At 48.0% G+C, this 26,585-nt stretch overlaps 1 protein-coding gene across 2 annotated transcripts in view; it reads left to right on the top strand.

Moving 5' to 3' along the window:
• Syn1 (Syntrophin-like 1) overlaps positions 1-26,585 on the top strand; it is a 102,395-nt gene that overhangs the window by 51,700 nt on the left and 24,110 nt on the right. For both annotated transcript variants that reach the window (XM_077648164.1, XM_077648163.1), the window contains exons 2-3: positions 7,829-8,226; positions 14,524-14,666. In XM_077648164.1, the coding sequence (XP_077504290.1) occupies positions 7,829-8,226; positions 14,524-14,666 (541 nt within the window). The remainder of the gene's footprint in view (positions 1-7,828; positions 8,227-14,523; positions 14,667-26,585) is intronic.

Below are 26,585 nucleotides of genomic sequence, written 5' to 3' on the forward strand. Positions count from 1 at the left end.
GTGCACATGTTTATTCCTTCCTCAAATGTTCACAAGGGACTTTGCATGAGGGAGCATTGCTCGAGATTATAATCCACTGCGCACAGAGGGGTTGTACAGCTTTTTCTATTAATACTTAACGCCAACAGTAGTAGCATGTGCTATAGCGGCATTTGATTCATGCGAGGGTCAAACGCGGAATTAAAAGAGTGACGGCGGCAACAATTATTTTCATTCGCAAGGAGCCGAGATGCACAGAAAACAGAGGGGTAGCAAAACGATAGGTAGAAGGAATTCGGCAAGTAGACACATATCCGCAAGCCATTTAGACACAACAGTAACAGTGTCTTCTTAGTTATTTGGACAGCCATGTAGCCACTGCTGTTAACTGAAACAAATGAGGCAGATTTGTCACCAATTCATGTATTTATGCTCGCTGCATTTCGCCTCTTTCTCCTTCAACTTTTTCTAGCACGTCACAGCTAGCGTTAGCAACGGCTCAGTTTAAGGTGCTTCGCCCGTTCGCGTTTTTCTGCCTCTTTTTTTAATTAACTCCTTTCACATAGAGAAGTGCAGTCTAGTTATTAGGTAAAACCCTATTACTGCTTAATTCAGAGATGTCTTCTGGGTGAACGGGGCAACCAACTTCTTTCTGCAGTCTACTTAATTCCAACCACTTCCAACACATCAAGAACACTTTCGGAATGCAATTCATTCCAGCTAAACCATTATGTGAAGAAGTTTTCAAGTTTCAACACAAAGCCATAAAGCTGCGCCGATGGGTACAGCTAGCAGTCCTCCGTGGTCGCGGTCTTTTGCCAGCCTCGCAAGGAAAAAGTTTTCATCGGGAGACTACATTGTAAGCAAGGTTTTTGTCTTCAGTACACACTTAGGTGCAATATACCCTGCTAGGTAGAAAAAAAAGTCTACAGTCACTTTTAGCAACGTGCTCATCGTGGTCATGCGCTGGTATAGAAGCTGAATTCTGTTCTTGATGGAAGGCTTTGACACTGCATTTGAAGGCTGCTTATCTGGGCATATGCTCCATATCACCTCCGTCTTCAAAGTCTAGCAGAGAATCTAGCACTGTCTCAGGATGATTACCGTGCGATACTCATTTTATGAGCCCATAAAATGAAAGGCAATTGCCTAGGATTAAAAAATTGGGTCAGTGTATGGTGCTGGTTGCATCCTGAAGACTGCCTTATGATTCCGAACAGATTCTCAAGAGGATCTTGGCTAAGCTTTGAAGTCATCAGATATCTGTACTTCAGCTGTTCTGTCAGGTATGCCAACAGCTGAAGTGTGCTGAAAATATTCAAACGAAGAACAGCGGCTGTTGAGGCGCTCAGAAAACCACGACCATTTTTTACAAGCCTCTCCCAATTGTCAAGGAATGTTAAAAATGCCTTCATGCGTGAACGTCACCATACGTGAACAAAAACGTGAAGTGACCCCGAGAAGCGCTCAAACCAGCTCAAAACCGCACAACGGAACAAAAACGCGACCCACCGTGGTGGTTTAGTGGTTAGGGCGCTCGGCTACTGATCCGGAGTACTCGGGTTCGAACCCGGCCGCGGCGGCCGCGTTTCGATGGCGGCGTATCGCAAAAGGCGCTTGTGTGCTGTGCGACGTCACTGCACGCTAAAGATCCCTAGGTGGTCGAAATTATTCCAGAGCCCTCCATTATGACACCTCTTCCTTTCTTCTTTCGCTCCCTCGATCCTTTAACCCTCCCCTTTCGACTCGGTTCAGGTGTCCACCGAAATGTGATACAGATACTGCGCCATTTCCTTTCTCCAAAAAACTAATTTAATTTAATTTACAACAACGAACCCGCAAGCTCACACGCGGCGCAATGACAGCGACGGCAAACCCTACCGTGAAGACTACTGTGGCGCCACCTCGTGTCGGCGCCGCGAAGCAGAAGCCTGTCGACATTCGCGGGGCCACCCCTCCCGATTGAGCCGCTGCGGAGTGAGCACACTATCCAATATTCTAGTTCACTGTAGCGCGGGCGTGTACAGCAATGAGGTTGATCTACAGTCAGTCTGCCGCGCTAGTCCGCGCATGCGCGCGCCCAGCGGCGCTAGATATCACCGCACGCTATCACGTGACGTGGTCACGGGAAAGGGGAGGGGGAACCGACTTTCTTCTTTTTAATGCATTTTTACTTTTTACGACTAGGCTTCAAGTCTCGCCGGATGCTCCCTCCTCAGTTTTATTTTCCTCCATGCTTTTCCACGGCCTGTCTCGAGGGGGGCGCGCGCGCTCTTTCATACGGCCTTCGCATTCGCCGCGGAAGCAATGCGAGTTTTTCTCCGGGAGTTACGCCGCCCGCCGCCGCTAGAGGCGCGACGACCCCACCGCTCGCTCCCCGCGTGCATCTGCGACGGCGAGTGGCTTTTGCCTGGATTCGCGCTGTAGCCCGCTGGTTCATGGTGAGGGCAGCACCGAAATCAAAGAAAACAAAATGCAGATGCTTAAGCTGCGTATCTGCAACATAGCCCACATGTGCACAGATTCTTCGTCGCAAACTTTACTCGATGAAAACATTTAAAATGAGGAATCACTCTCCCATTCCTCAGAACTATCCCATTCCTCAGAACTATGTCGAGCATTTGTGGTTTTAAATCCAGAAGGAAATACTCTGATCGTTTCCTCTCGTATATATCATGGTTTGTGATTAAATGACAAGTTAATGCTAAGAGGAAGATAATGAAAATTCGGAGAACAAAAGTTTTGTGCTCGTCCCATAAAACATAAAAATGTACTATATCGCGGAAAAAATTCTGTACGACGCTTGAGCCGTAAATCCAATAGCGCCGTAGCTGGTGGCTTGAGGCGATACTTGAGTCGTTGAACTGTCAGATAAATTGAGAGATTGCTGGGAGGTGTATATAGTACTGAATCTGAATTACGCCGATATCGCTTTTCGCAAGTCCTGAATGAACTTATTTTCATCCTCTTATACGTCACAACTTCCTTAAACGAGAGGCCTGTATTGATATCTCAAAAGAATGCTAATTACTAATGTGCGAGCAAGCGTCAAGAAGCATCTAATGAATTGTTTTCTGCTCGAAGCCAATGGCCTGCGGCCTTTCTGCTTTTGTTGTCAAACAAGAGGCCACCAGATTTCTCTGGATTGACTGTAGCCGCGTGCAAGTCTCTCTCCACGTTCAAAATTGCCGTAAGTGCATTAGGCGTCTAATGTTTCAAGTTCCTGGTCACCTTTAAATTTTGCAAGGGCGAGGGCGACCGTCATTCTGACCTTTGGTGACCGAGCACTTGTTTTATCGCTGCGCCGCTGAACTGCATGCTTTCTGTTTGAGGACACGAGTCCAATAAACAATTTTCTAGTTGGACGCAAGCTTCCTTGTCGTCATTCTGGCCTGACTAACATTAATAGAACATACAGAAGCAACCAGTACAAGCTGTGTACGCTGGCACAGATATTGACGTGTACTGAGTATTGCAATATCAGAAAGTATGTATGTCCAATGAGTGACTTCAGCTACCATAAAGAGCACCATTTTTTGTTGTCCACGTATATTCAACCTGCGGCGTGTCCTGAAACTGCCGAAAATATTTGGTTTAAATATCATTGTAAAAGACATCAGATTATGCACTTGAATGCCCAATGCCCTCTATTCTCTTAAAGTCAAGAGCTTTTACTAACATGTAAGCATTGCAAATGTTCATTTTTAGTAGTTCCTTACATTGTAAGCTAAGCCAGCTGGTATAACGCGCATTGCTGTGAGGTTTAGTGGAGCTCCGTTAAGTTGCGGAAAACTTCTTTTTGTGTTGCTACTTTGTTTCCTGAATGACGTCAGGAAAGTTCATGCTCACGGAGGTTTATCGAAAGTGATGACGAGACTGCAGATATGCAGGAGAATAATGCAAAGCTGGTAGTCATCACCTCGCCTCACAGATAAGTCTGCTCGCTCACAAAGGCCGATTTTGTTAAGACAGAGCGCAGTTCCTAACTAATTTTGCTTTGCTGGCAGTTAGTTCATGCTTGCAGTTACTGTAAACAAGGGACTTGATTTTCGCGTTGTCATGGGATGGGAAGGGCGGTCGTGAAACGCCGCCAAACTTCAAAATGCCTTTCTAAGAGGAAATCTTGGACGTCGCATGCTTGCAACGTGCTCTGCTCCTGCAGCCAGGGTTGGGTTCCGTCTATAAGCCTTCCTTTCGCGAATGACATGACGCGTTTTCCTGGGCAGCACTGTGAATTCTTGCTAATGCCGCTGTTGTGCAAACTTGAAGCAGCTGCGCTTGAAATTTTAGTAGCTGTATTTTCTCTGCAGAATTCTTTACTCTGAAACTTGCCATCCAAGTATTGCAAGCTGCATATCATTCTACGCACTCATAAAGAACCTGCCGGAAGACGAACTGTAGAAGCTGAAGCCTTGTTTTTTAGCCAAATATAAGGGTAGAACGTGTTGACGTCTATGCTCGAAGCATACGTTCGACCATACACAGTCGGGCTCAAGGAGAGAGCGCGCAAACGTTGATCTGTTGTTTCAGATTTCTCCCATGGCAAAGGGGCTGACTACGCGGTCTTTGCATTAAGCATAAGGGGCAAAATGTAAAGGCTTGATGGTTACCACTGACGCGGGCCGAACTGGGAGCGAGCGCGCATTTTCCTTCGGAGTGAACGGCGGTCGCAGTGGCGGAGTGGTTAGGAGCGGTGGGGCAGTGGCAACGCCACCAAGGTGCGGCGCGAGGCGGAAATACACCCCATTGCGAAGGCCGTAAGAAAAGCACCCGCTACCCTCGAGACCAGCCGTGGCTTTTCAACCATGTGATCGCGTTTGGCCAGTAAAGGCGCGAATGGCCCAGGGAAAACAAATGCACAACTCAGGGAGTCCTTAAACGGCAACTTGATGAAGACTTCTTAGGCGTACGCGCGTGCACGCCGGACGTCGAGCAGGCATCTCCATGCTCCTGGTGCTTTCAGTCGGCTCTTGAGCCAACTGAAAGAATTTAAAGGCATGAACAACAGGTTGGGGAGCTGAAAGGATTCTAAGAAAAGTTGGAGGAACCTGAAAGAGCTTCAAGCCGTGAATGAAGAAAAATCCAGGGGGAGGGGGGGGGGGGGGGGCACTTTGTTGACCTAAAGTGCGGTGAGACGAAAGCCTTTAGCTCGGTGTTGCTGCTTGTGTCGCTGATGTGTGGTGAAGATGTTGATTAAAGACGACACAACTGTTTGCTTCATGACACTTTTGCTGTCATTCATTAGCGCGCGCATGCTTGGCTGCTGGAGACACAGGAGAGCGTTGTAGGCGCTATCCTTCCAGATCGGCGTTCAGGAGGCGTCTGGCAAAATTTCTTAGGGAGCACTCCTCTCGATCGATGGCGGCGCAACTCAGTGATGTCACACGCATGCGCAGTAGGCTGAAGCCCAGTGCATTATCGTATACTGAGTTCCCAGTTATGACATACTACACTAACCACTAGTATTACTAATTAACCAATTAACTAATTACAACCTATGTCCGTAAAGTTCCGAGACTGAGTTCATTAAAAAATGCGTTTAACACTGAAATCATTTGTGCAGCACCCCTTCGAAATAGTCTCCCTTGCAGTCTATACACAGCTTCCAACGCTTCTTGAGGTCTTGGAAACAGTTGGAACAGCTTCTTTTGGCAGGGCTGTCAGCTCCTTTGTCGTGGCGCCTTTAATAGCCTCCACGTTCCCCATCCAGCGACCTTTTAGGGCTCTCTTCATACGAGGAAACAGGAAAAAATCGCAATGGGAGAGGTCAGGTGAGTATGGCGGATGGGGAAGTACAGTAATGCTGTGCTTGGCGAGAAATTTTGTCACGCTGAGAGCAGTGTGCGGCCTTGCGTTATCATGGAGAAGGCTCCATTGTCCAGATGCCCATAAGTCAGGGCGCGCAGTGCATCACACGTGTTGGAGAACGTGGATATAAAACTCCTGATTCACCATCTGCCCTTGTAGGACGAACTCGTGGTGTATGACACCTCTGGCATCGAAAAAAAACTATCGGCATCATCTTTGTTTTGCTCTTCTGTTGCCGCTGCACCTTTCTCGACGCTGGAGAGCTTGTGGACCGCCATTCGGCGCTCTGCCTCTTTGTTTGAGGATCGTATTGAAAACACCATGTTTCGTCTTGAGCAATGATATGCTGTCGACGAATGCAGCATCCTTTTCTGCCTCGGAGAGCAAATCAGGGCTTACTGAGGCCTGCGTGTCTTTCTGGTCCCGCCTGAGGGAGTTCGGCACAAGTCTGGCATTCAGCTTTCGTTTCCCCAAGCTGTCACGCAAAATTTGGGGGCATGTTGTCTTACTAATGTCGAGAGCATCTGAATGCATGCGGACTGTAATGGTGCGGTCTTGCTGTACGATTTCCCTGATTCGAGCCACGTTGTTTTCATTCCGTGAGGTTGAAGGGCGCCCCTGCCTTGTGACGTCTTCCACCAATGTTCTTCTCGAAACGATTCTCTTGTGCCACTCGAAAACTCGCACCCGCGATAATGTCTCGTTGCCGTAAGCGTCACGAAGGAGCTCATACGTCTGTGTGGCTGTCTTGCCAAGCTTCACACAGAATTTTATGTTTACACGCTGGTCGAGGTGGACGTCCATCTCTCCACATTCACTCACACTAAAATGCGCAGACGACTAGTGACAACATATTTTTCTACATGTAGTGCCATCTGGTGGCTGCCACAGCAATTAACATAAATAGCTCAGGTTAGCCCGAAAAGATGGTGTTACACTTACATGCACCAACTAGTGTTCCTGTATATGCTCCCTCGGGAGCATATACAGGAGCACTAACTAGCACAAACATTTGTTTTGGGGAATAATTTCTAGAGAAGAAAATAAATAATTCTCGAAACTTTACAGACAAAGGTTGTACTACATAACTGTGAGGACACTTGTCTGCTTACGTGGAGGAATGCAAAAGATTGTGTTTTGAGGAAAGGACGCAGTAGCTCCCAGATCTCGAAACCTTGGTGGACACCTCAACCGCGTTTGATTGACAGCTATAGTGTGACACTTTTCTGCGAACATCCCCGCTGGTGAGTTATGAGCCTGCAAAGGCTTTCACCTTAAAAAGAGTCACCGAGAGCGCCTCGGTCCTCCGATTGTCGTGAACTGCATCCCGCTTCTGATGCGCTCGTGAGCGCCAGAGCGCAGGCGCCGGTATCTGACATGCACAGATATCTGCGCCCCGCTCGCACGTCGCGCCTCGCGCATTCGCAGACCGGCTCCAGCGAACCGCCTGTATGCGTAGAAGGTCCGCCCATACGCCTAGCATGTGTCCATTGAGTTAGCGCTTTAGGCCTAGGGTGCCTGGACGCCCTCTCGAGGACCTTACGATTTCGGATTCGTTGCTCCCAACAGTGTACACTGAATAAAGCATTGATGCAAACGTGAAAAACTTACTGCCGCGGCGTGACAGCTTTTCACTGCAGTGTTTCTATTGAGGCGAGAATGCATGAAAAAGCGCCCGTGTGCTGTTCATTGTCAGCGCTCGTTAAAGAACCCACAGGTAGTCTAAATTAACCTGGAGCCCGCTACTATGGTGCCTCTCTTCCTTCACGCCCTTTTTCATCCCTTCTCTGATGACGCGGTTGAGGTGTCCACCTTTGAGGGGCTTTTAAATCCACCTAGAAGGGAGACAATTACTGCGTCTTTAATTGCTTTCTACAAAACCATGTTTTTTTTGTGCGACTGTCCTTCCTCGCCTCGCCGCATGAACTCCTTTTGAGGATGAGGGCACTCTCATGATGATGTCTCAGTCTGTCTAGAAGTTAATCCAACTGCCTCTTGCAGCATGCCATGTGTCGGTGATGATGAACTGTCTTGTGCGCAGTGAAGTACCTGCGTGAGGTGACACCCTACTTCCGCAAGGCGTCCGTGCTGGCCGAGATGGGCTGGGACTTCGCGCCAGGTGGTCTGCTGTCCCGGGGCGCCGCAGCGTCGTCGCACCCGCAGGGCCGGCCGGACTGCCGGCGAGTGCCGCTCCTGCTGTGCCAGTTGGCGCGCTCCCTCACTGTGCCGGAGCCACGCGTTCTGGAACTCCACTCGCCGGACCGACGCAGCGTGTGCTTGCTGCGCTGCGCCGACGCAGCCCAGTGCTCCGCCTGGTTCAACGCTCTGCACGCGGCTCTGGCACGCGTCATGGCGCAGGCCGTGGTCGAGGCCGGACACCTGCTGCGCGACGTGCTCGACCAGGCGCAGCTGCAGCACATGGGCTGGCTCTCCGAGAAGGTGGGCAAGAAAGAACTTTGCTTCTCATTGTAGCACTTACATGCCTCATTTCAAGTGGCATAGTAGAGTACGCACCATCAGCCTCCACCAAAAACGCGAGCAGGAAAACATTGCTGCTGAAACAAGAGCACACAAAAATATTAGCTAATGGAGTGAAAATTAAATGCACTAATAGTCAGTCTGCCTGAAGTAAAATCTTGTTTTGCTTAGTCCCATTTCATCTGTCTTTTTTGTACTTCATGTGACGCTGACACTACATGATTTTGAACCGTGAAAGGAGGACTTTTTTTTTTTTCCTATATGCATATGTGCCACTTGGGTCCACCCATCTTGACTACATGCTCATCATCTTATTACACCTTAAGGAGCTGGGTTTAGTTGCGGTCAAATGCTGCAGACCTGCTGTGTATTATGTGTCGATTCCTTGACAGTGTCTTAAAATGATGGCCGTTAAACTGAAAATCATTTGCTGTATTGTAAGGTTTCGGTATATGAAGTTGCACACGTGCATGTCCAGTTACTGTCATTTGCCGACTTCATGCACTGTATGAGAAGGCATTGAAGGGAACCTAGACAGTGCCGCTTTCTCTTGGGCTTGACCACTTCGGTAGACAGTCATGTCAACTGTTAGTAGAGCCTTGTCTTAAAAAAATTTTCATGATGTAATAAATAATGACATATTTCATGCAGGAAAGGCTCTGAAGTCAATTAAAAGTTATATGGAACCTGGAATTTTGTTATTTATATGAACAGGTGAAGAGAGGCTGGTGTCTGACAGTGGTGCCTGGTACTTCTTGCAGATTGCCCAAGAATTGGTAACATAATACAAAACTACACAACACAGGTATGGCACACTGTAGAGAAGAGCTGAAAGAAGTGGGACAATTTTTATTAAATCTCTAGTTGGTGTATACTATTGGGTTGAAATAAGGGGTTAATGCATTTCCCTGCTTAACTGCGGCTGATAGAGTTCAAAACCGCCAACCCCACCCCGTGATCACGAGCGCTACCAAGCACACTCCGGGCAAGGCGAGCCTTGCTCTGAGGGTTAACAAGCGAACAACACGCACTGGCTGACATAAACAAGGCATTTATTGTTACAACAAACACAACACCAGCTAGCAACAAAATATGCTAAGGAATCAAGGTCGTCCGGCTCGTGCACATAGCCAGAAATTTTTTTCGGGAGGGGCCCAAGGCAGTGAAGCCGGGGGGGGGGGGGGGGGGGGGGGGACGGATGGCGCCCATGCCTAACAAGAACACTGCTGGGGGGAGGGGGTTTGGTTGAGCACGATTTCGTGGGGGGGTGGTCCAACTCATTAGCAAGGTTAGGAGCGAATGTTAGCCCACGCTAGGGCAGAGGGGAAGCTCCGAGGTCAGACGGGATGAGTTCGAAAAAAAATGTCCCCCCCCCCCCCCCCCCCCCCCATAGAGGAAGAGCTATCCCCTATGTGCGCGCACAGCAATCATGCTGTCAGTGGCGCTTGTGGCTCTGCGACATGGCGCCCTCCTAAAACTAGGAAAGACTCATCACAGGGAAGAAGACCAAAGGATGAAGGAGAAGGGCGAGTCCCCATACAAACAAGTTACAGCCACATAATCAGGTACAAGTCGAGAAGGCAGTGGCGAATGCCCCAGAAAGGAGGCCCTTCAGCCAATGGCGTCGACCGTTCTCATCGCGTCGCAGTTGCAATGCAGCAGAGGCTAGGCAGGAAAGGAAAGGAGATGGTCCTTTGGCGTCATGCCATGGGGAGTGGGTTGTTCGGGCTGGAGTGCAGAGGGGTGAAGGGAAGAAGTTGGAGAGAGGGTGCAGGGTCGCTAGTTGTGAAAAGCCCACTCCTCACAGCATGGGTACAAAGGACCATCTCCTTCCCTTTCCTGCCTAGTCTCTGCTACACTGCCATAAGAAGTTGTCTGTGAGTATAGCATAAAATCGCTGGTGACTTGCAAGTGCCTCAGTAAAATTGGGTTAACCTCGATGTCATGACAGCCGGTCCATGGCATTGGCTGGAGGGCCTCCTTTGAGGAGTATTTGTCACTGCCTTCTTGACTTGTATCCTACTATAGATATAAAAGAAATACATGTACAAAGCTTCAATGAAAATCTTGTACATGGATAAAGAAAGGATTGCTCGCATAAGAAGGAATGGCAAAAATATTAGTTCAAATAAGAATGAGAAAGAAGATTAGGAATAACTATGAATGCAATAAATCAATGTTCAAGATGATTAAAATTCACTTCATTTGTAGCTCAGCTCCTAATCAATCTTGCGTTTCCTTCGTTTTGCTCATGTAGCATTTTTTTTCTTGTGTTTCTTGCGGAGTCAGTGGACTGAAAGGAAGATTTTTAGATATGCTGTTGGTTACCTGTCAGGCAAGCTTTCTGTGTTTGCAGACCAGATTTGATCCTAATGTTCTGCAGAACGTCTAGCATACCTTTATTACCACTGTTGAAATGATACACCTTATCGTACAAACGAAAACTTCAGTGTTGGTATCCTGACATAACCATCCAATGTGTTCCGAATGTCTTGCGTCACCTTTGTGAGTGTTTTAGTAATTAAATACAAATAAAAATAGACATAGATGAATAAGAAACAGTAATTACAAGCCTGAACTGAGAAATGACCAAGAAAAAATAACAGTGTAAAAATTGTGTTTTTATTTGGCTGGCAAACTTTTAGTTTGGTTTTGCGAGATGCGTAGGAGGTTACAAGTTTTGCTGTATCATTATAACGGTTTTAATTAGGTATGCAATTTTTTTTGCAGTTCATTCAGGAATGAATCTGCGTGAAACAAAATTTGAAAAATCGAATTTTATCAAAAATCTTGCATTTTAAAAGTGCCCTCATATAAAGCTATCCTATTTTAAAGGCGTTTATCAAGGGGGGTTAGATCACTCATCAGTAGTGTCCTAAAATTATGTTTTGGGCGTTCCAGTAAAAGGTGAATTGTGTGGCCATTTTCATATAGGAGGAGCTTTGTGTTGGTTCCTAATTGGATAATGAAATGGCAAGCTCAATCAGTGGACGCCAGAACTCTTATCATTGGGTGCAAACCATGTTCTTTAGCTTATACGAATGCATGCGGGTTGTGGTGGATGATGGATTTTGCATCACAAGAATGAAAAGCCATTAGTGCCAGCATTAGTGCCAGCAGCTGATGCAGCTTCTGGGCATGCTCAATGTCCAGGTGTCCAGTGGAACCATCAGTATGTTAGTCACAGCCGCCGCGGTGCCTCAGTGGTTATGGCTCTTGGCTGCTGACCCAAAAAACGTGGGTTCGATTCCGGCCACGGCAGTCACATTTTGATGAAGGCGATATGCTAGAGGCCCATGTACTGTGCGATGCCAGTGCACGTTAAAGAACCCCAGGTGGTCGAAGTTTCCGGACCCCTTCACTACGGCGTCCCTCATTGCCTGAGTCGCTTTGGGACGTTAAACGCCCATAAAACCTTTAAAACCTAGTACGTTGGTTTTTCGTAGTCTTGGTACGTTCTTTAAAAGTTGTGTACACAAGCGTAGTGTTTTGCTATTTTGAGCTACCCGCCGTGGTGGTAGAGTGGTTAGGGCGCTCAGCTACTAAGCCGGAGTTCAAAGGTTCAAATCCTGCTGCGGTGGCCACGTTTAGATGGAGGCAAAATGCAATGGCGCTGTGTTCTGTGTGATGTCAGTGCACATTAAAGATCCCCTGTATTCCGGAGCCCTCCACTACAACAGCTCTTTCTCTCTTTCTTCTTTCACTCCCACCTTCCTCCCTTCCCTTATGGTGTCCACCAAGATGTGAGACAATTACTGTGCCATTTTCTTTCCTCAAAATCAATGTTCATTTTGCATTGTTGAGAAGTCTCAGTTTGGCCTATGAATTACTGAAGATTACCCACTTCCTCGGACCTTGTGTAAGTGATATGAATCATAGTACAAACAAAACCGCCTAAATTTTAACATTTGTTGATGTTGCTATCTATGTCAGTTTAAATGCTTGTTGCTCATTTGGCTCTAGAATCATAAATGCTGAAGCAGAAAAATTTCTGCGACTAGAACAATCAATATACTCATGGATGTGTTCAGAATACCACTTGTATATCTGGTATAGAGCTAACTGCTAAGCAGCAAGTATCATCATGTTCCTCATTCTAATTTTCCCTCCAACAGACACCTAAATCATAGGGGTCATCAGAAGCCATTCCCTTTTTAAAATTCATAGCTGGGCAGGTGTTGGCACTGGTTTTGAAACACTTCATTTACTATATTACTTTCATCTCGTTCTTGAAGCGCAGAACTAAGCCTTTCATTCTGGCACATAAGATGGAAACTATGCTCCGTATATTTCTTGCAAAATTCTAACCAATCTGGTTTATTTCTAAAAAGCAAGGCTACATTGTGACTAGGAGCGCCTCTCATAGGGAACAGTGGAATACAGGGAGATGATAGGCAGAACCCTTAATGGCAACACGGCACCTGGCTGGGCCAAGGTCAGGAGTGGCCCGCTTTCTCTCTCTCTTTAACAGCCCATAAATCCTTCCTTAGACGCACTTCCTACTCCCCCTCCCTCCCTTTCCCCTCCCTCTCCCCACTTTCTTTTTTCCTGTATGTGTTGTTTCCCTAGGCTGTCATTGAGCATAGCCAACATTCCTTTGTGCTTTGTGCTGCTCAATGCAAATTAGAATGCCATGCCAGGTAGAAATTGCAAGTTTCAGTCTGCTTGTCTTGAATGCATGTGTTATGGTGGGTGGGTGATAGCAAACTTGAGTGATCCGCTTAGAGCAAAGTGCATGTTGTGCCAGGAGACAGTTGATGCGGCAACGATGGGTGAATCGGCACTGAAGTCACCTGCAATGCTTGAAGTGAATCTCCAGGTCAGCAGCATGAAGAAGCTGCTATGCTGTTGGAAATTTCATTCGTGCTGGCAAAGGATCGCTCGGAATGCCTGTATGTGATCAAGGATGACGCAGCAGAAAGTCAGCAGGCAAGTCAGAAAAGAAAGGCACTGGAACTGGAGCTTGAGAGCTTGTCTGGAAAAAAAAGCAGAACTGCAAAAAATGCTCAAATCTCTGTCGTGAGTCGCAGATGGCCTCTACAAGATTGTTGAGAATATGAATAAAATAGCTCTCTTTGTCAAGGCTAACAGTCTCCTCCGAGAGCTCGGGGAAGATAGAGGTTGGCCGTGGAGAGGGAAATCAGGGCTAAGCATGAGTTTAGATTCTTAGTCTGTGTGACCAAAAAAATATTTCTTGCCCTGCTTGATTATTGGCTCTTTTCATCTTTGAAATCCCAGAATTCTCCGTGAATTTCAGGCCAAATATGCAAACCTTGGCTGTATCTTGATATCTTGGGGAAAGATTGGTAGTGGCTTAACTTGGCTAACCGTGGAATTCAGCGAAAAACAAGGACGCTTGCTAAGTGTCTGAGGCTCGTCTATGGCAGCTGCGCTACACGCTCGCGACAGCCGTTCTATACCCACACGACCACATGGCTATGACATGGTATCACATAGTCTTATGACACCCCCACTGGATGCCATCACGTGGCTTCACATCGCCCCATCGGATGTTCTTAACGTCAAAGGTCACCCAATGTCAAAAGTCAGAGGTCAACGAAAGGTCATGGGTGATGGTCAGGGGTAAAAGGGTTTGACACCATAACTACCACATATGGTCATACATGGCCAACGTGCTTGAGCTGAAGGTCGTTCAAGGTCATTCTCTGGCCTACGCGATGACTGCTTTATCTAGTGTAGGGAAGCTTTTAGCTTCAAAAAACAAAAAGATGGCATACTTTCTTTGTATCGCTTTTGAAAAGCCTACTCTCTTCAGCAACCTCTGTCGTTCACTATCTTTTTTACATTCGCCTAATGTAGTACATTAGAAAAAGAAGGTAAAATTTCCTAGTGTAAAATTATTCAATTGTCCTGACATTGCATACACACTAAGGCAGTCTCTGATGGTGTATAATGCTGTTTTAATCAAACACTTCTATAATAGCTTGTGTTGGAAAATTTATACAACAATATTTTAGTTTACATATGTTGGTTTCTTCAGTGGTTGTTCATGTTCTCTTTGTGTGCAGTACTCTCCTGTTCTCACTTGATGGCTTGTTAGTGTTGTAGTAAGCCGTAGATGCTGCATTGCTGCTATTACACATCTTGGAACATGGAAGGTCAGCCAGTGTGGTAATGTGCACATCTTATTTTATGACTTTCTTGAGAAATACCTCCTATCTCTTTGTAGTGGCTTGACACTGTTGCGCATGAGCCTTGAGTGTCAGACAAAAGCAGGCACTTATTTTCTGGCTGCAGACGCGGGAAGATTCAGTGACTGCTCAATGGCGGGCTGTGTTCGTCGCAATCACGGACAGGGATCTGCTGTTCTATGACCTTGTTCCCTGGACCAAGGAGGCGTGGGCTGTTCCTGTGCACAGCGTGCCTTTGCTGCACACCAGGTACATTGTGGCATTCAGTCCTTTAGCTTAATACATGGTTTGCCTCCTGTGGCCACATCACAACATGTTCTCGTGGCCCAGTAGGGTGCACTGCAACACACTATAGTTTAGCTATTTTGCATACTGTTAGGCTTCCTTCAGAGCAAAGCAGGTCTAGTCCACAGTTGCTACAATACAAATTGGGGGTGCTCACTGAAGCACTGAACTTTCGCAGCTGGGACTTTGTTGCTAAATTTGGAAAACTTGTATAGTTCTGTGTTAAACGGCATATATCTCCCCGCTGCTGTTGTGCTTTCGCATTTGTTGCGCATTCAGAATGTGTTCTGGACTGTATTTTGCTTAATTATGTGTATCTGTCGTGCCATGTTTTTCAGAATTGCCTGCATAGTTAGAAAAAGGTGTACTTTTTATGCTGTGTCATGCTTGGTAGACTGAGGAACAAGGTATGGTGAGGCTGAGGCAGGATATTGGAGTGGGTGGGGCACAGTGGGGATCTGGTGTGTTGCCAGTTTAAGAAACTACAATGGACCACATCAGGCATATTCAGTTTTGTAGCATTTCAGCCATTTCAGCTACTTGTTTGGATTAGCTCAATTCTTAGGCAGTTTCCTTCCCCCAGCTTTCTCTAACACAATTAAGATATGTAAAAAGCTGACCAACCCACTTATGGACATTTTCTTTTTTGAAAATGGTACCAAAATGGTCAATTAGTACCAGGGCTGCCATCTGTCGGCAAGCAAAAAAAAATGCGACGAGTATTACTTGTCGCCTTGAACTGGACACAGAGTGACAGAAAACGCAACAAACTGAACTCACCAGGAGCCAGAAATGACAGTGTGCTTATGACGAGCCTGGCTCATCCAAGTTTGCTAAGGAGTTAAAACGTCTTCATGACTTTTACCATATTTGCAGCAAAGCTTTCACATGAATGCTGTTCTTCACACTGTTTCATTGTTAGTTTCCCGCGGTGCCAACAGAAAGCGTGGTATGTGCATCAATCATATCAGATGTAGTGTTGGCATGCTTGTAACATGACGAGATAAGAACCCATACGTTTGAGGTCTAGGAAAGAAAGGCAGTTTATTGTTCTTCTCCAATTTCCAGTACCATCAGCATGAGTCCTCTGCCATGTAGTGTCATCTTTCAAGCGATGTTTGATTCACTAGCCTCCAAGCATTCCCTTTTCTCTCACCATAGTCAGTGCAGCTATGCACCATAGTCAGTGAATGTTCTTTTTCTGAGGTTCAGTCCTTTGAACTAGTAGGACTCCTTCATGTCTTGTACAGCCCCCGTCAAAGGGGTTTGCTTCTAAGCTACTTAGCAGGTCTCCCTAGCACATTTAACAGTTCAAAACTTGGGAGGGCTGAGAACGCAAAGTCATTTCTCTTTTGAGAGGTTATGGTCACTGAAGATGCATAACAGGCCCTACAGCAGGCCTCGCAAGCAAACCCCTTGGGCCGTATACTTTTTCGGGGGGGTGTACATCCCTTGGGATGATGCACTGTTTTGGGAGAGAGAAATAACTTTAATTCACAACCGTCAAAAATGACGGGGGAGAAGGCTTTAGCTTGAACCCGCATTCATTCCCCTAACCGTCAGCTGGAATCCTTTGGGACCCGGCGGCGGTCAAGGCAAGACCGATGAATTTGCATTGTTCTTCTGCTTCGTGGTTGAGTAATAAGGTCTCCCAGGATTGTACATTTCTATTTGGGTCGTTATAGAAAGGGCAGGTCCAGACCATGTGGACTAGATCTGCAATGCTATTGCAGTGCGTTCATCTAGGATTAAAGACTTGTGGATGCCATTTACTGTGCAGTTGAGAGTTAGGAAACACCCCGGTTTGCAATTTTCTCCACATGAGTTCCTCTTTCCTTCTGAGCTATTTATCTGCTGCTGGATAGGTCTTACGACCGAGCGTATAATGAGATTTCTTTTTTTTTTAGGCTTGACATTCACGTTCCTAACAAAAATTCATTCCAACTTTCATTTCTTCTGTCCTTTGTGATTGATGACAACCTTGTTTCACTTCAGGGCGTGATGGGAGATAAATCGCATTTCTTTGCATACTGTCCATGTCTGTCTCCACAATGTAGAACCTTGGAAACTTTTCAGATGTGATAGTACGAGTCTTCTTTTGGTCTCTTACCCATGAAGTTTCACATAGCTCCAAAGATTGAAGCGAGCAAGCCTTGTTTCTTCTGTTTGGCTGCTCTCCTTTGTTCCCACTTCTGCAGGGCTTGCCTATTGGTGACTGTAGGTCCCAGTTTGCATGGCCAAAGAAATTTGCAGCCCTCGTCCCATTACTGGCTCTGCAGGGCTTAAGCCATTAGCTAGTAGTGTGGCTTTATGTTTTAGAGCAATGTAACTATTGCCAGTTTATGATGTACAGTCGTCCACACACCTGTCTGAAGCGCTCAAGCGGTGCACCGGGGAGTGCACTTGCATTATTTACGAGTGGTCTAGGGCTTTAAACGAGACTTTATCATGCATGCATGTTCACATGGACTGTGTTCAGCTCGATGTGACTTTAAGCGCTATATCTGGACCACCAGGCAGCGGTGATAGTCATAAATTCACAAGAAAACGCGCCACTCAAGTGCTCTAGACAGGTGTGTGGACGACTGTACATGGCAACTTCAATGAAGCCATTGCTTCGGGGGAATCTGGAACTATACTTCATCTCATGAGCTCCCTTCAGCACTATGGAAGGTAGAGACAGTCTCAGTCAATTACGAGAGCACACTAAACATGTTCCTCTGTGACATGTATGCTCAGCTTAGTGGAGTCATCTGGTTGTGCGAATAGGGTACTATTGCTGTCAACAAACTGACATGCCTAGCCTAGAAGTGGCAGAATGGTTTATCCAAATGAAAAATAACGCAAATGTATCGCTCATACATTTTGTTACTGGCCAGATGAAACGAAGTGAAAGCCCGATGCCTCATTTATGGCCAGTGAATATACTGAAAAGTGCAGTAACAATGACGAATTCACTCCAAGAGGTCTTACTTCAAAGCTCTCCTCTATGTTGGAAATGGGTGTTTTAGCGTATGCAAGAGCCACGCAAGCTAAACTCGGGAAATAGCATATGTAGATCGAATGTATGTTAAGGCTCGATTTAAAATAGCATTTGGTACGTGTACACTATGAACCATGCTACTTTTTTTAGTGCACACTGTCCCCTATGCTTATTTTATACTGGCACTACATTTTGCAGCGTCGAAATGTCGCCTCTGCATTCATCGCAGCTTTGGCAGTGCTGCAAGGAACTAGTGAGATGGAATATAGAGATGGCACACTCAGAGCCCTATTCCTCTGCAAACTGATGGGAAGCTAATCTGAGAAACCTGCTGAATAGGGCTGTTATCGCCGTGCACTTGCACAGGTGACCCATACCTTCCAAAAGTAGATTGGACATGCGTGGTGGCTTCGGCAAGTGGAGCAGTTTCTAGGTACAGTGAATAGTAGGTGGTGACCAGGAGATAAATTTTTTTGTGCCACCAGATAGACTTGCAAGATCTTTGTCGAGGATCTTTTTGCGCATTTCCTCTGGAGTGCCACCGCCGCGATGGCTCAGTGGTTATGGCGCTCGGCTGCCGACTTGAAAGACGCAAGTTCGACCTCGGCCGCAGCGGTCGAATTTCGATGGAGGCGAAATTCTAGAGGCCCGGCCCGTGTACTGTATGATGTCAGTGCACGTTAAAAGAACCCCAGGCGGTCAAAATTTCCGGAGCCCTTCTCTACGGCGTCCCTCAAATTCCGAGTCACTTTGGGACGTTAAACAACCATAAACCATAAGCCTCTAGGGTGTCTCCGAAGTGATAATCATAGCTCATTTCATTAACAGTCTGCTCTCAACTGCAATGTGTCTCTGCTGCTAGTAGCCCCTGCATTCAACTAGAATCTCATTTTGATTTAACAACCCACCTGCACTGGCTCAACTTTTTGCATATTGTATTCATCACTTGTTGCAGTCAGATTTTCATTAGTCTCTTGTGAGTTGGCAGAAGATTGGAAGTGATCTCTGTCATGAAGAATGAAATTTCTTTCTGAATTTTCCGCTATCCTGTTCAGGAAGTGGCTGTTAAGGCAGTGCGTCAGCAGCAACAAGATCTTTACCAGGATATGTGCTGTGTCATATGACGAACTCAGCATGTCCACTTGCATTCTATATAACTGATTGTGTCTGCTTTCTAATGAAAAGGTAGCTAATTTGATTCAAAACAGAGCTTTTGTAAGCTAGGAAAAGTAAAAATGAAATACAGGGGTTTCCACTGCCGGCCATTTTCTCAAGCAAACTGCGGTGCATTGACACAGATTTTTGTGTGGGGGCTCCTGAGGCTAAGTTACACTGCCATTCACTTGCAAACCGTGATCACGGAGTCCTTCATATCAGAATTTTTTTAGTTCGAATTAAGTGACGGGAATCCAATTCTCTAGACATTAAATAGGTCCTTTGCTGCTGGACAAACATCGTCTTAGCCAGAAAGAGGCACTGAATGGATTTTAATAGCGTTACCTCTTACACATCACGTTTCGAGATTTCATGGTGTCTGCTACCACCCTGAGATCACAGCGCCATCTGAGGCAGCAACGTGAAGTCATCATTGGCACGTAGCAGGTGGTTGTTTCTACAATGCTATTGTAGATGACGCTACAAGTCTTAGTGCGAGATGTGCTGTTTTCTAGTTGCTACCACAAGATGGCGGCCATTAAAATTGGTTGTGCTCCCATTCTTTTCCCCCCTCACCAAAAAATATCCTATAACAGGTAGAAAAACTGTCCCGCTACGGAACCACTGTCTGTGTATACATTCGTTCCGCTATATATACTCCGACAACAAGGGGCACCCATCCGGGGACAGTTCTGTACCAAATTTGGTAGGCAAATAAAACCCTATGGGTTCTGGTTTAGAAATAAAACCACAATTAAATGATAGGTAAACATTGCATACATGCAATTACTAATTGAAGCGCTACGTTATCGCACTGCAAGCTGAATTCTAGGCCCACCTTGACCCCCCAAACGAAGCAAATTTCATTTCGGACATATCTTGAGGGGGTGTAACTCAACAGCGAGTAGACGTGCAACGTAATTTCTCCGATAGATGACGCTAGGCATCGATCGCTCTGCTAGGTGGCGTGCGTACACGTCTAGCCGAGCATGGTGCAGTCCACCCCATTTCAAAGGCTATTACATTCCGTTTCTCAAGACGGGTGGCGCGTTCTTCTTCGCTTTCTTCATCTAGTAAACCAAACAGCTAACGCTTGCTACTTCAACGTCTTCCAGATGGTGGCAGCCTTTTTTGCTGAGAACAAAAGTTGAATGGAGTTTCTCTCAGTGTCCCATTCAGATAGGCACTAAAGGTGTGTTGTTACTGTTAACTGGAATGAAGATCGTAATATGCTCGGGAAATATCCTTTACACCCATGTTACTGGGGATACTGGTAATGGCCTTGTGGTTGAGCAACCGCCATGGCCGTGGGAGGCACTTTGGGGTCACCGGGTGCAGACCGGTAAAACGGGTATGAGTATGCTTCCGGCCTGGTGCTTGGCCGTTATGGGACCTCTACGCTCGAAAAAAGATGACCCAGCTTGTTCTGGAAAAATTGCCCCATTGGTAGGGGCAGCCATCTTTCTGCCATCAGCAGGAACCCACTGGCATAAATGAGTACTTGGCCATTTCGGGGGCTCCATCTGGAAGGGGGGTCTATGACATTCCCCCTCCTACGGGGTTTGTCAGGCCCCCCCTGTCCAACCACAAATGGCCTTGTGTTTGAGTATTTGCCACAGCTGTGGGAGGCACTTCGGTGTCACCGGGTACTTACTGGTAAAATAGGTACAAGCGCTCTCCCATCCTAGTGCTTGGCCATTATGGGACCTCAATGCTTGGAAAGATACCCCATCTCATTCTGGGCAGTGTTGCAAATGGGTTGCAAGCCCCAAGGGTAGCGTTGGCCTGGCGGCCTGGGGCAAAGCTGGAAACATCCGAAGGTCCCGGCAAAAGATGAGTCGACTGGCAACAGAACAACTTGTTTATTCTGGCATCGCAAAAGAGCAGCCGGTCAGGGCGACCACGTTACTCGAAGGAAGAGATCGAAGTCCCTTCGGCGTCCGGGGCAGCGGCTTTTTATACCCTCGGAGTCGAGGGCAAGAAGGAACGGCTTGGGATGAGGCGCCCGATACGGCGACGCTCAGACATGTTCAGACGTGACGTGCGCGTCCGCCGGGCCGGCGCCGGTCAGACCTCCTCGCCTCCCAGTTGGGGAGCTCCTCTCCCCGGCTGCCGCGCTTTGACAAGCGTGGGCACCAACATGCACACACACACACGCACACACGACGACACGTGGCATTGAAACCTGCCTGCACGCGCTTGGCGAGAGGCGTTACGGCAGCACTGAACGGGCCCAAAATGACCGCCACTTTGAACGAAGCCGCGGCGTCCGTTGCATCCGCGCCGGCTATACCGCGCGTCGTAGGCGAAACGTAACAGACCGCCCCGCCGGGAGAAGGAGATCCCGATGGTCAGGGGACTGCATCCGCTGTCCGGAGGGATGTCGCTCGATGATGCTCGTAATCGAAACCGGTCGTCCCTCGACGTTGCTTGAGCGCAGCGCACAGAGAAGGCCTCGTTCTCAGGTTCAGGTTCACACAGGGCACTGCAAAGTGACTTCGGGAGAGTTGCCATTTTTGTGCTCGTTCCCAGCAAGCGTTAGAACTACGCCGAAACGCAACCGCTCAGTCAGCAAGCACGAGACAACCCTCACTAAGCTCTGCCAGGCTCTTTCCCCTTTTATACTACTGCCTAGTTCCTTACAGTAGTCAAGCAGCACTCAGAACGCGTCCACAAATTGGAAAATTGCACTAGAAAGCACATAATCACTTTGAAACACTAAACAAAAGCAATATGTTAAAAATCCTGCCTCAGGAAGAAAACATCAGTAACAAACAACTTTGAGGCGGATTCCTACGTTAGGGGCTTCGACTTAAGCCATCGGCGTTACCGTTGAGACTCCCCTTTTTGTAACGCACCTCAAAGGAATATTGTTGCAAAGCGAGGCTCCAGCGCAGGAGGCGGCCATTTTTGGGAGAGAATGGTCTGCAGCCATTGGAGAGGGCAGTGATCCGTCTCAATGATAAACCTCGAGCCGGCTAGGTAGCATGACAATTTCTGAACGGCCCACACGAGACACGCACACTCTTTCTCGGTGGCGCTGTACGCCTGCTCACGACAGGTCAGCTTACGACTAGCATACAGGACGGGGTGTTCCACTTCTCCATTGTCCCTTTGGCACAGTACAACGCCCATGCCTCGCTCACTAGCATCGCACTGAACAACGAACCCTTTTGTGTAGTCTGGCGATCGTAGCACAGGCTGGCTTGTTAGGGCGCTCTTTAGGGCGCTAAAAGCTCTTTCCTTTGTCTCGCCCCAGACGACTGTTTGGGGCTCTGTTTTTCTTAGAGCATCCGTCAGGGGAGCCGCGATATCGGAGTACCTGGGGATGTACCTCTGATAGTAGCCGGTGACACCTAAGAACGACCGAATATCGGTCTTCGTGCGCGGTTGCGGGAAGTCTCGCACAGCGGCCACCTTTATTTCAGAGGGGCGGTGATGACCCTGTCCAATCACGTGACCGAGGTAGACAACCTCGGCCTGTGCTAATTGGCACTTGGGAGCCTTGACTGTCAAGCCCGCTTCGCGCAGGCGGGTTAGCACTGCCCGCAAGTGTGCCATATGCTCAGACCAGGATGCGGAGAATATCGCTACGTCGTCTAAATACGGTAAAGCGAATTCTTCCTGTCCCCGTAACACTTTGTCCATGAGGCTTGAAAAGCAGTATGGCGCGTTCTTCAAACCAAAACTCAAAACTTTAGGACGGAATGTTCCCATTGGTGAAATGAACGCCGCATACCTACTAGCCTCTTCTGTAAGTGGAACCTGCCAATAACCCCTGACAAGATCTAGGGTGGAAATAAACTGAGCGCTACTAACTTTCTCAAGGCGCTCCTCGATGTTAGGGATCGGATAAATTTGATCCTTAGTGATGGAATTAAGCCTGCGGTAGTCGACGCAAGGACGAGGTTCCTTGCCCGGTACCTCAACTAAAATCAAAGGGGAGGTATAATCACTCTCACCCGCCTCAATAACACCGAGCTGTAGCATTTTCTTTACCTCAGCCTCCATAATATCGCGCTGGCGGGGTGACACCCGGTACGCCTTGGATCGTACTGGCTCTGGGGAGGTAAGTTCTATATCATGAGTAAGGACAGAAGTCCTACCAGGCCTCTCAGAAAACTGACCTTGAAACTCTTGTAAGAGTTGGTGTAGTTCGGTTTTCTGCTCAGCCGACAGCGGTGCTTTAATGATTAAGTCACTAATGACCTGATCAGTGTCTTCCCTGTTCGTCACTGAGCCTAGTCCCGGAAGCTCGACCGGAAGCTCTTCGGGAACGTTTACCATCATACACACCACTGCTTCCCGTTGTCTATAGGGTTTGAGCAGATTACAGTGGTAAACTTGCTGTGCTTTCCGCTTTCCTGGCAGACTCACCACGTAGTTAACATCCGACAGTTTTTGAACAATCCGTGCTGGGCCCTCCCACTGCACGTCGAGTTTGTTTTTTAGCGATGTGCGCAATACCATTACCTCATCGCCCACCTCAAAACGACGGGCCCTGGCTTTCCGATCATAATAAACCTTGGCCCTCTGCTGGGCCTTTGCCATTGCTTCACCTGACAACTCCTGTGCCCTTCTTAAGCGTTCGAGGAGACTAAGCACGTACTTGACCACGACTGGGTCGTCGCCCCTGCCTTCCCACGAGTCTCGAAGCATGCGAAGCGGAGACCGCAGCGAGCGACCGTACACCAGCTCAGCTGGCGAAAACCCCGTAGCCGCATGCGGCGCGGTCCTTAATGCAAACATCACCCCAGGCAGACACAGCTCCCAATCACTTTGTTGCTCAAAACACAATGCTCTCAACACGCGCTTCATGACGGAGTGGAGCTTCTCAACGGAATTCGACTGTGGGTGGTACACAGAGCTGTGTAACAACTTTACCCCACACCTTTCGAGAAAGGCTGTCGTCAAAGCGCTAGTAAACACTGTGCCCTGATCTGACTGGATTTCCGCAGGAAAACCAACTCGCGCAAATATGGACAGTAGTGCATTGACTATCTCAACTGAGCTGAGTTCTTTAAGCGGCACTGCTTCAGGGAACTTTGTCGCTGGGCAGATCACAGTCAAAATGTGTCTGTACCCCGTGGCTGTTACCGGCAGAGGTCCCACTGTATCAATAACGAGCCGTCTAAAAGGCTCCGTAATGATAGGTACCAACTTCAACGGCACCCTCGATTTGTCCCCTGGTTTGCCAACCCGCTGACAGGTGTCACATGTCCTCACAAAGTGTTCTACGTCACGAAAACACCCTGGCCAATAGTACTCTTGCAAGAGACGGTCCTTAGTCTTCTTAACTCCTAGGTGTCCGGACCACGAACCGCCATGCGACAAGCGCAACAGATCCTGACGGTAGCACTGAGGCACGATCAGCTGATCGAACTCGACTCCCCTGCGGTCTAGATACTTCCGGTACAAGACCCCACCTCTTTCCACAAAACGAACATTTTTCTTGGCGATACCTTCCTTGACATTGCAGCGCATGTTTTCTAGGCTGCCATCTTTTTTTTGCTCGGCTATCAAAGCCGACCGGCTGACTTTTAGCAACCTATTAAGTCCATCGGACGTAGGCGCGATGAGCAAATCTGCAGATAGCTCTTCTAACTTTCCCGTGTCGGGCATTTCCTCTCCAGTACCTGGTGCCTTCAACGCTACAGGCTCAATTTTATTCAGTTCGGACGTGCTCTGAGTATCAGCTTGCTGCGCCTCCGACCCTTTTTCATTGCTCGACAACGTCGGCCCCGCAACTACCGCCTTTGCAGCGAGCTCCCGAACTCTTGATCTGGTTAAGGCCTGAACGCTAGCCTCACCAAACAAAAGCCCCTTCTCGCGCAGGAGGTGATCGGACCTGTTCGAAAATAGGTACGGGTACTGGGGGGGCAGCATAGATGACACTGCGGCCTCCGTCTCAATTGCTCCGAAAGGTCCTTCAATAAGCACTTTTGCTACGGGCAGACACACGCTGTGAGCTTCCACTGCTTGCTTGATCCATGCGCACTCGCCCGTGAACATATCGGGTTCTATGTAAGAGGGGTGAACTACATCCATTGTAGCTGCGGAATCACGAAGCACTCGGCACTCTTTCCCGTTCACGAGGAAGTCTCGCATGTAAGGCTCGAGAAGCTTCATGTTCTCGTCAGTGCTACATAATGACAAACACACGACTTCTCTTTTTGTTTCTGGACACTGCGCCGAAAAGTGACCCGGCTTCTGGCACGTATAACACACGCGCGCTTGCCTCCTCTCGAACCGCTTTCTGCGTTCGGCTTCGGCTGCCACCGTCTCCTTACGTTCGGTCGGACTGCTTTCACTCGCATCCGCACTACGTGTGTCCCCCCTTGCTCTCATGGGTGTGAACTTCGGCCTCTCAGACTTGGAGCCAAATTCACCCTTTTGACCGTCCTTAGCTCCGCGAGCCCGACGCGTCACAAACTCCTCGGCTAGCTCGGCGGCTTTAGCCACTGTACTAACGTCTGGCCTATCCAAGACCCAGTACCGCACGTTCTCAGGTAACCGACTATAAAACTGTTCTAGCCCGAAACACTGCAGAATTTTCTCGTGGTCACCAAACGCTTTCTCTTCTTTGAGCCACTCCTGCATGTTTGACATAAGCCTGTAGGCAAACTCTGTATATGACTCACTTCTGCCTTTTTCATTTTCCCGAAACTTCCGACGGAACGCCTCCGCTGACAGCCTGTACTTTTTTAGCAGACTCGATTTCACTTGGTCGAAATCCTCTGCCTCCTCTCTCTTCAAGCGAGCGACTACGTCGGCCGCCTCGGCGGGTAACAAAGTGAGCAAGCGCTGTGGCCACGTTTCCCGAGAGAACCCCTCCTTCTTGCACGTTCGCTCAAAGTTAACCAGGAACAAACCAATGTCCTCTCCAAGCTTAAACGGCCGCATCAGGTCAGTCATTTTGAACGATACCCGTTTTCCTGCACCGTGTGCCTGACTTCCATTACGAGCGCGTTCCATCTCTACCTCGAGACGAGACGCTTCATTTCCAAAGCGTGTTGACGGTCGCGCTCTTCTTTCTCTTTTTGCTCTTTACGTTCGCGCTCCTCTTTCTCTTTTTGTTCTTTACGTTCGCGCTCGTCTTTCTCTTTTTCTTTTTGTTCTTTACGTTCGCGCTCGTCTTTCTCTTTTTGTTCTTTACGTTCGCGCTCCTCTTTTTGCTCCCTCTCCTCAATTGTCTCAAGGCATTCCGACAGCTCGTCATCCTCAGCCTCCAACTCAAGAATAGCCCTTAGCAGTTCTGGTTTTCTGAGTTTGTCTGAGACATCCAGACCCAACTCTCTTGCAAGCTCCAGCAATTTCGGTTTGCGCAACGACTTCAAATCCATGGCTGCTCCGAATGCTGCTTTCTCTACTGCCTACTATTGTCTTGCCGCAAACTAACCCGGCAGCAACGACAACACAATTACCAGCTCTGTTTCTGACACTAACAAAAGCCTGGCAAAACTCAGAAGAAGAAAGTCCCGCACTCACCAAACCTCGCAGCCAAGAATTCAGCGCAGTCGTTCCGCTGCAGGCAACCAGTCATCACACAGGGCTCGTTGCACTGCTCCCGGATGGTCGTTGTGCTGCTCAGCATACAGTTGACCGCATATCTTCGCTGCTGGCCTCCGTTGTCGGGATCTCACCGCTGGCAACCAGTTGTTGCAAAAGGGTTGCAAGCCCCAAGGGTAGCGTTGGCCTGGCGGCCTGGGGCAAAGCTGGAAACATCCGAAGGTCCCGGCAAAGGA

This window comes from Amblyomma americanum, chromosome 1 (genome assembly GCF_052857255.1).
Source record: "Amblyomma americanum isolate KBUSLIRL-KWMA chromosome 1, ASM5285725v1, whole genome shotgun sequence".
Classification (NCBI taxonomy): Eukaryota; Metazoa; Arthropoda; class Arachnida; order Ixodida; family Ixodidae; genus Amblyomma; species Amblyomma americanum.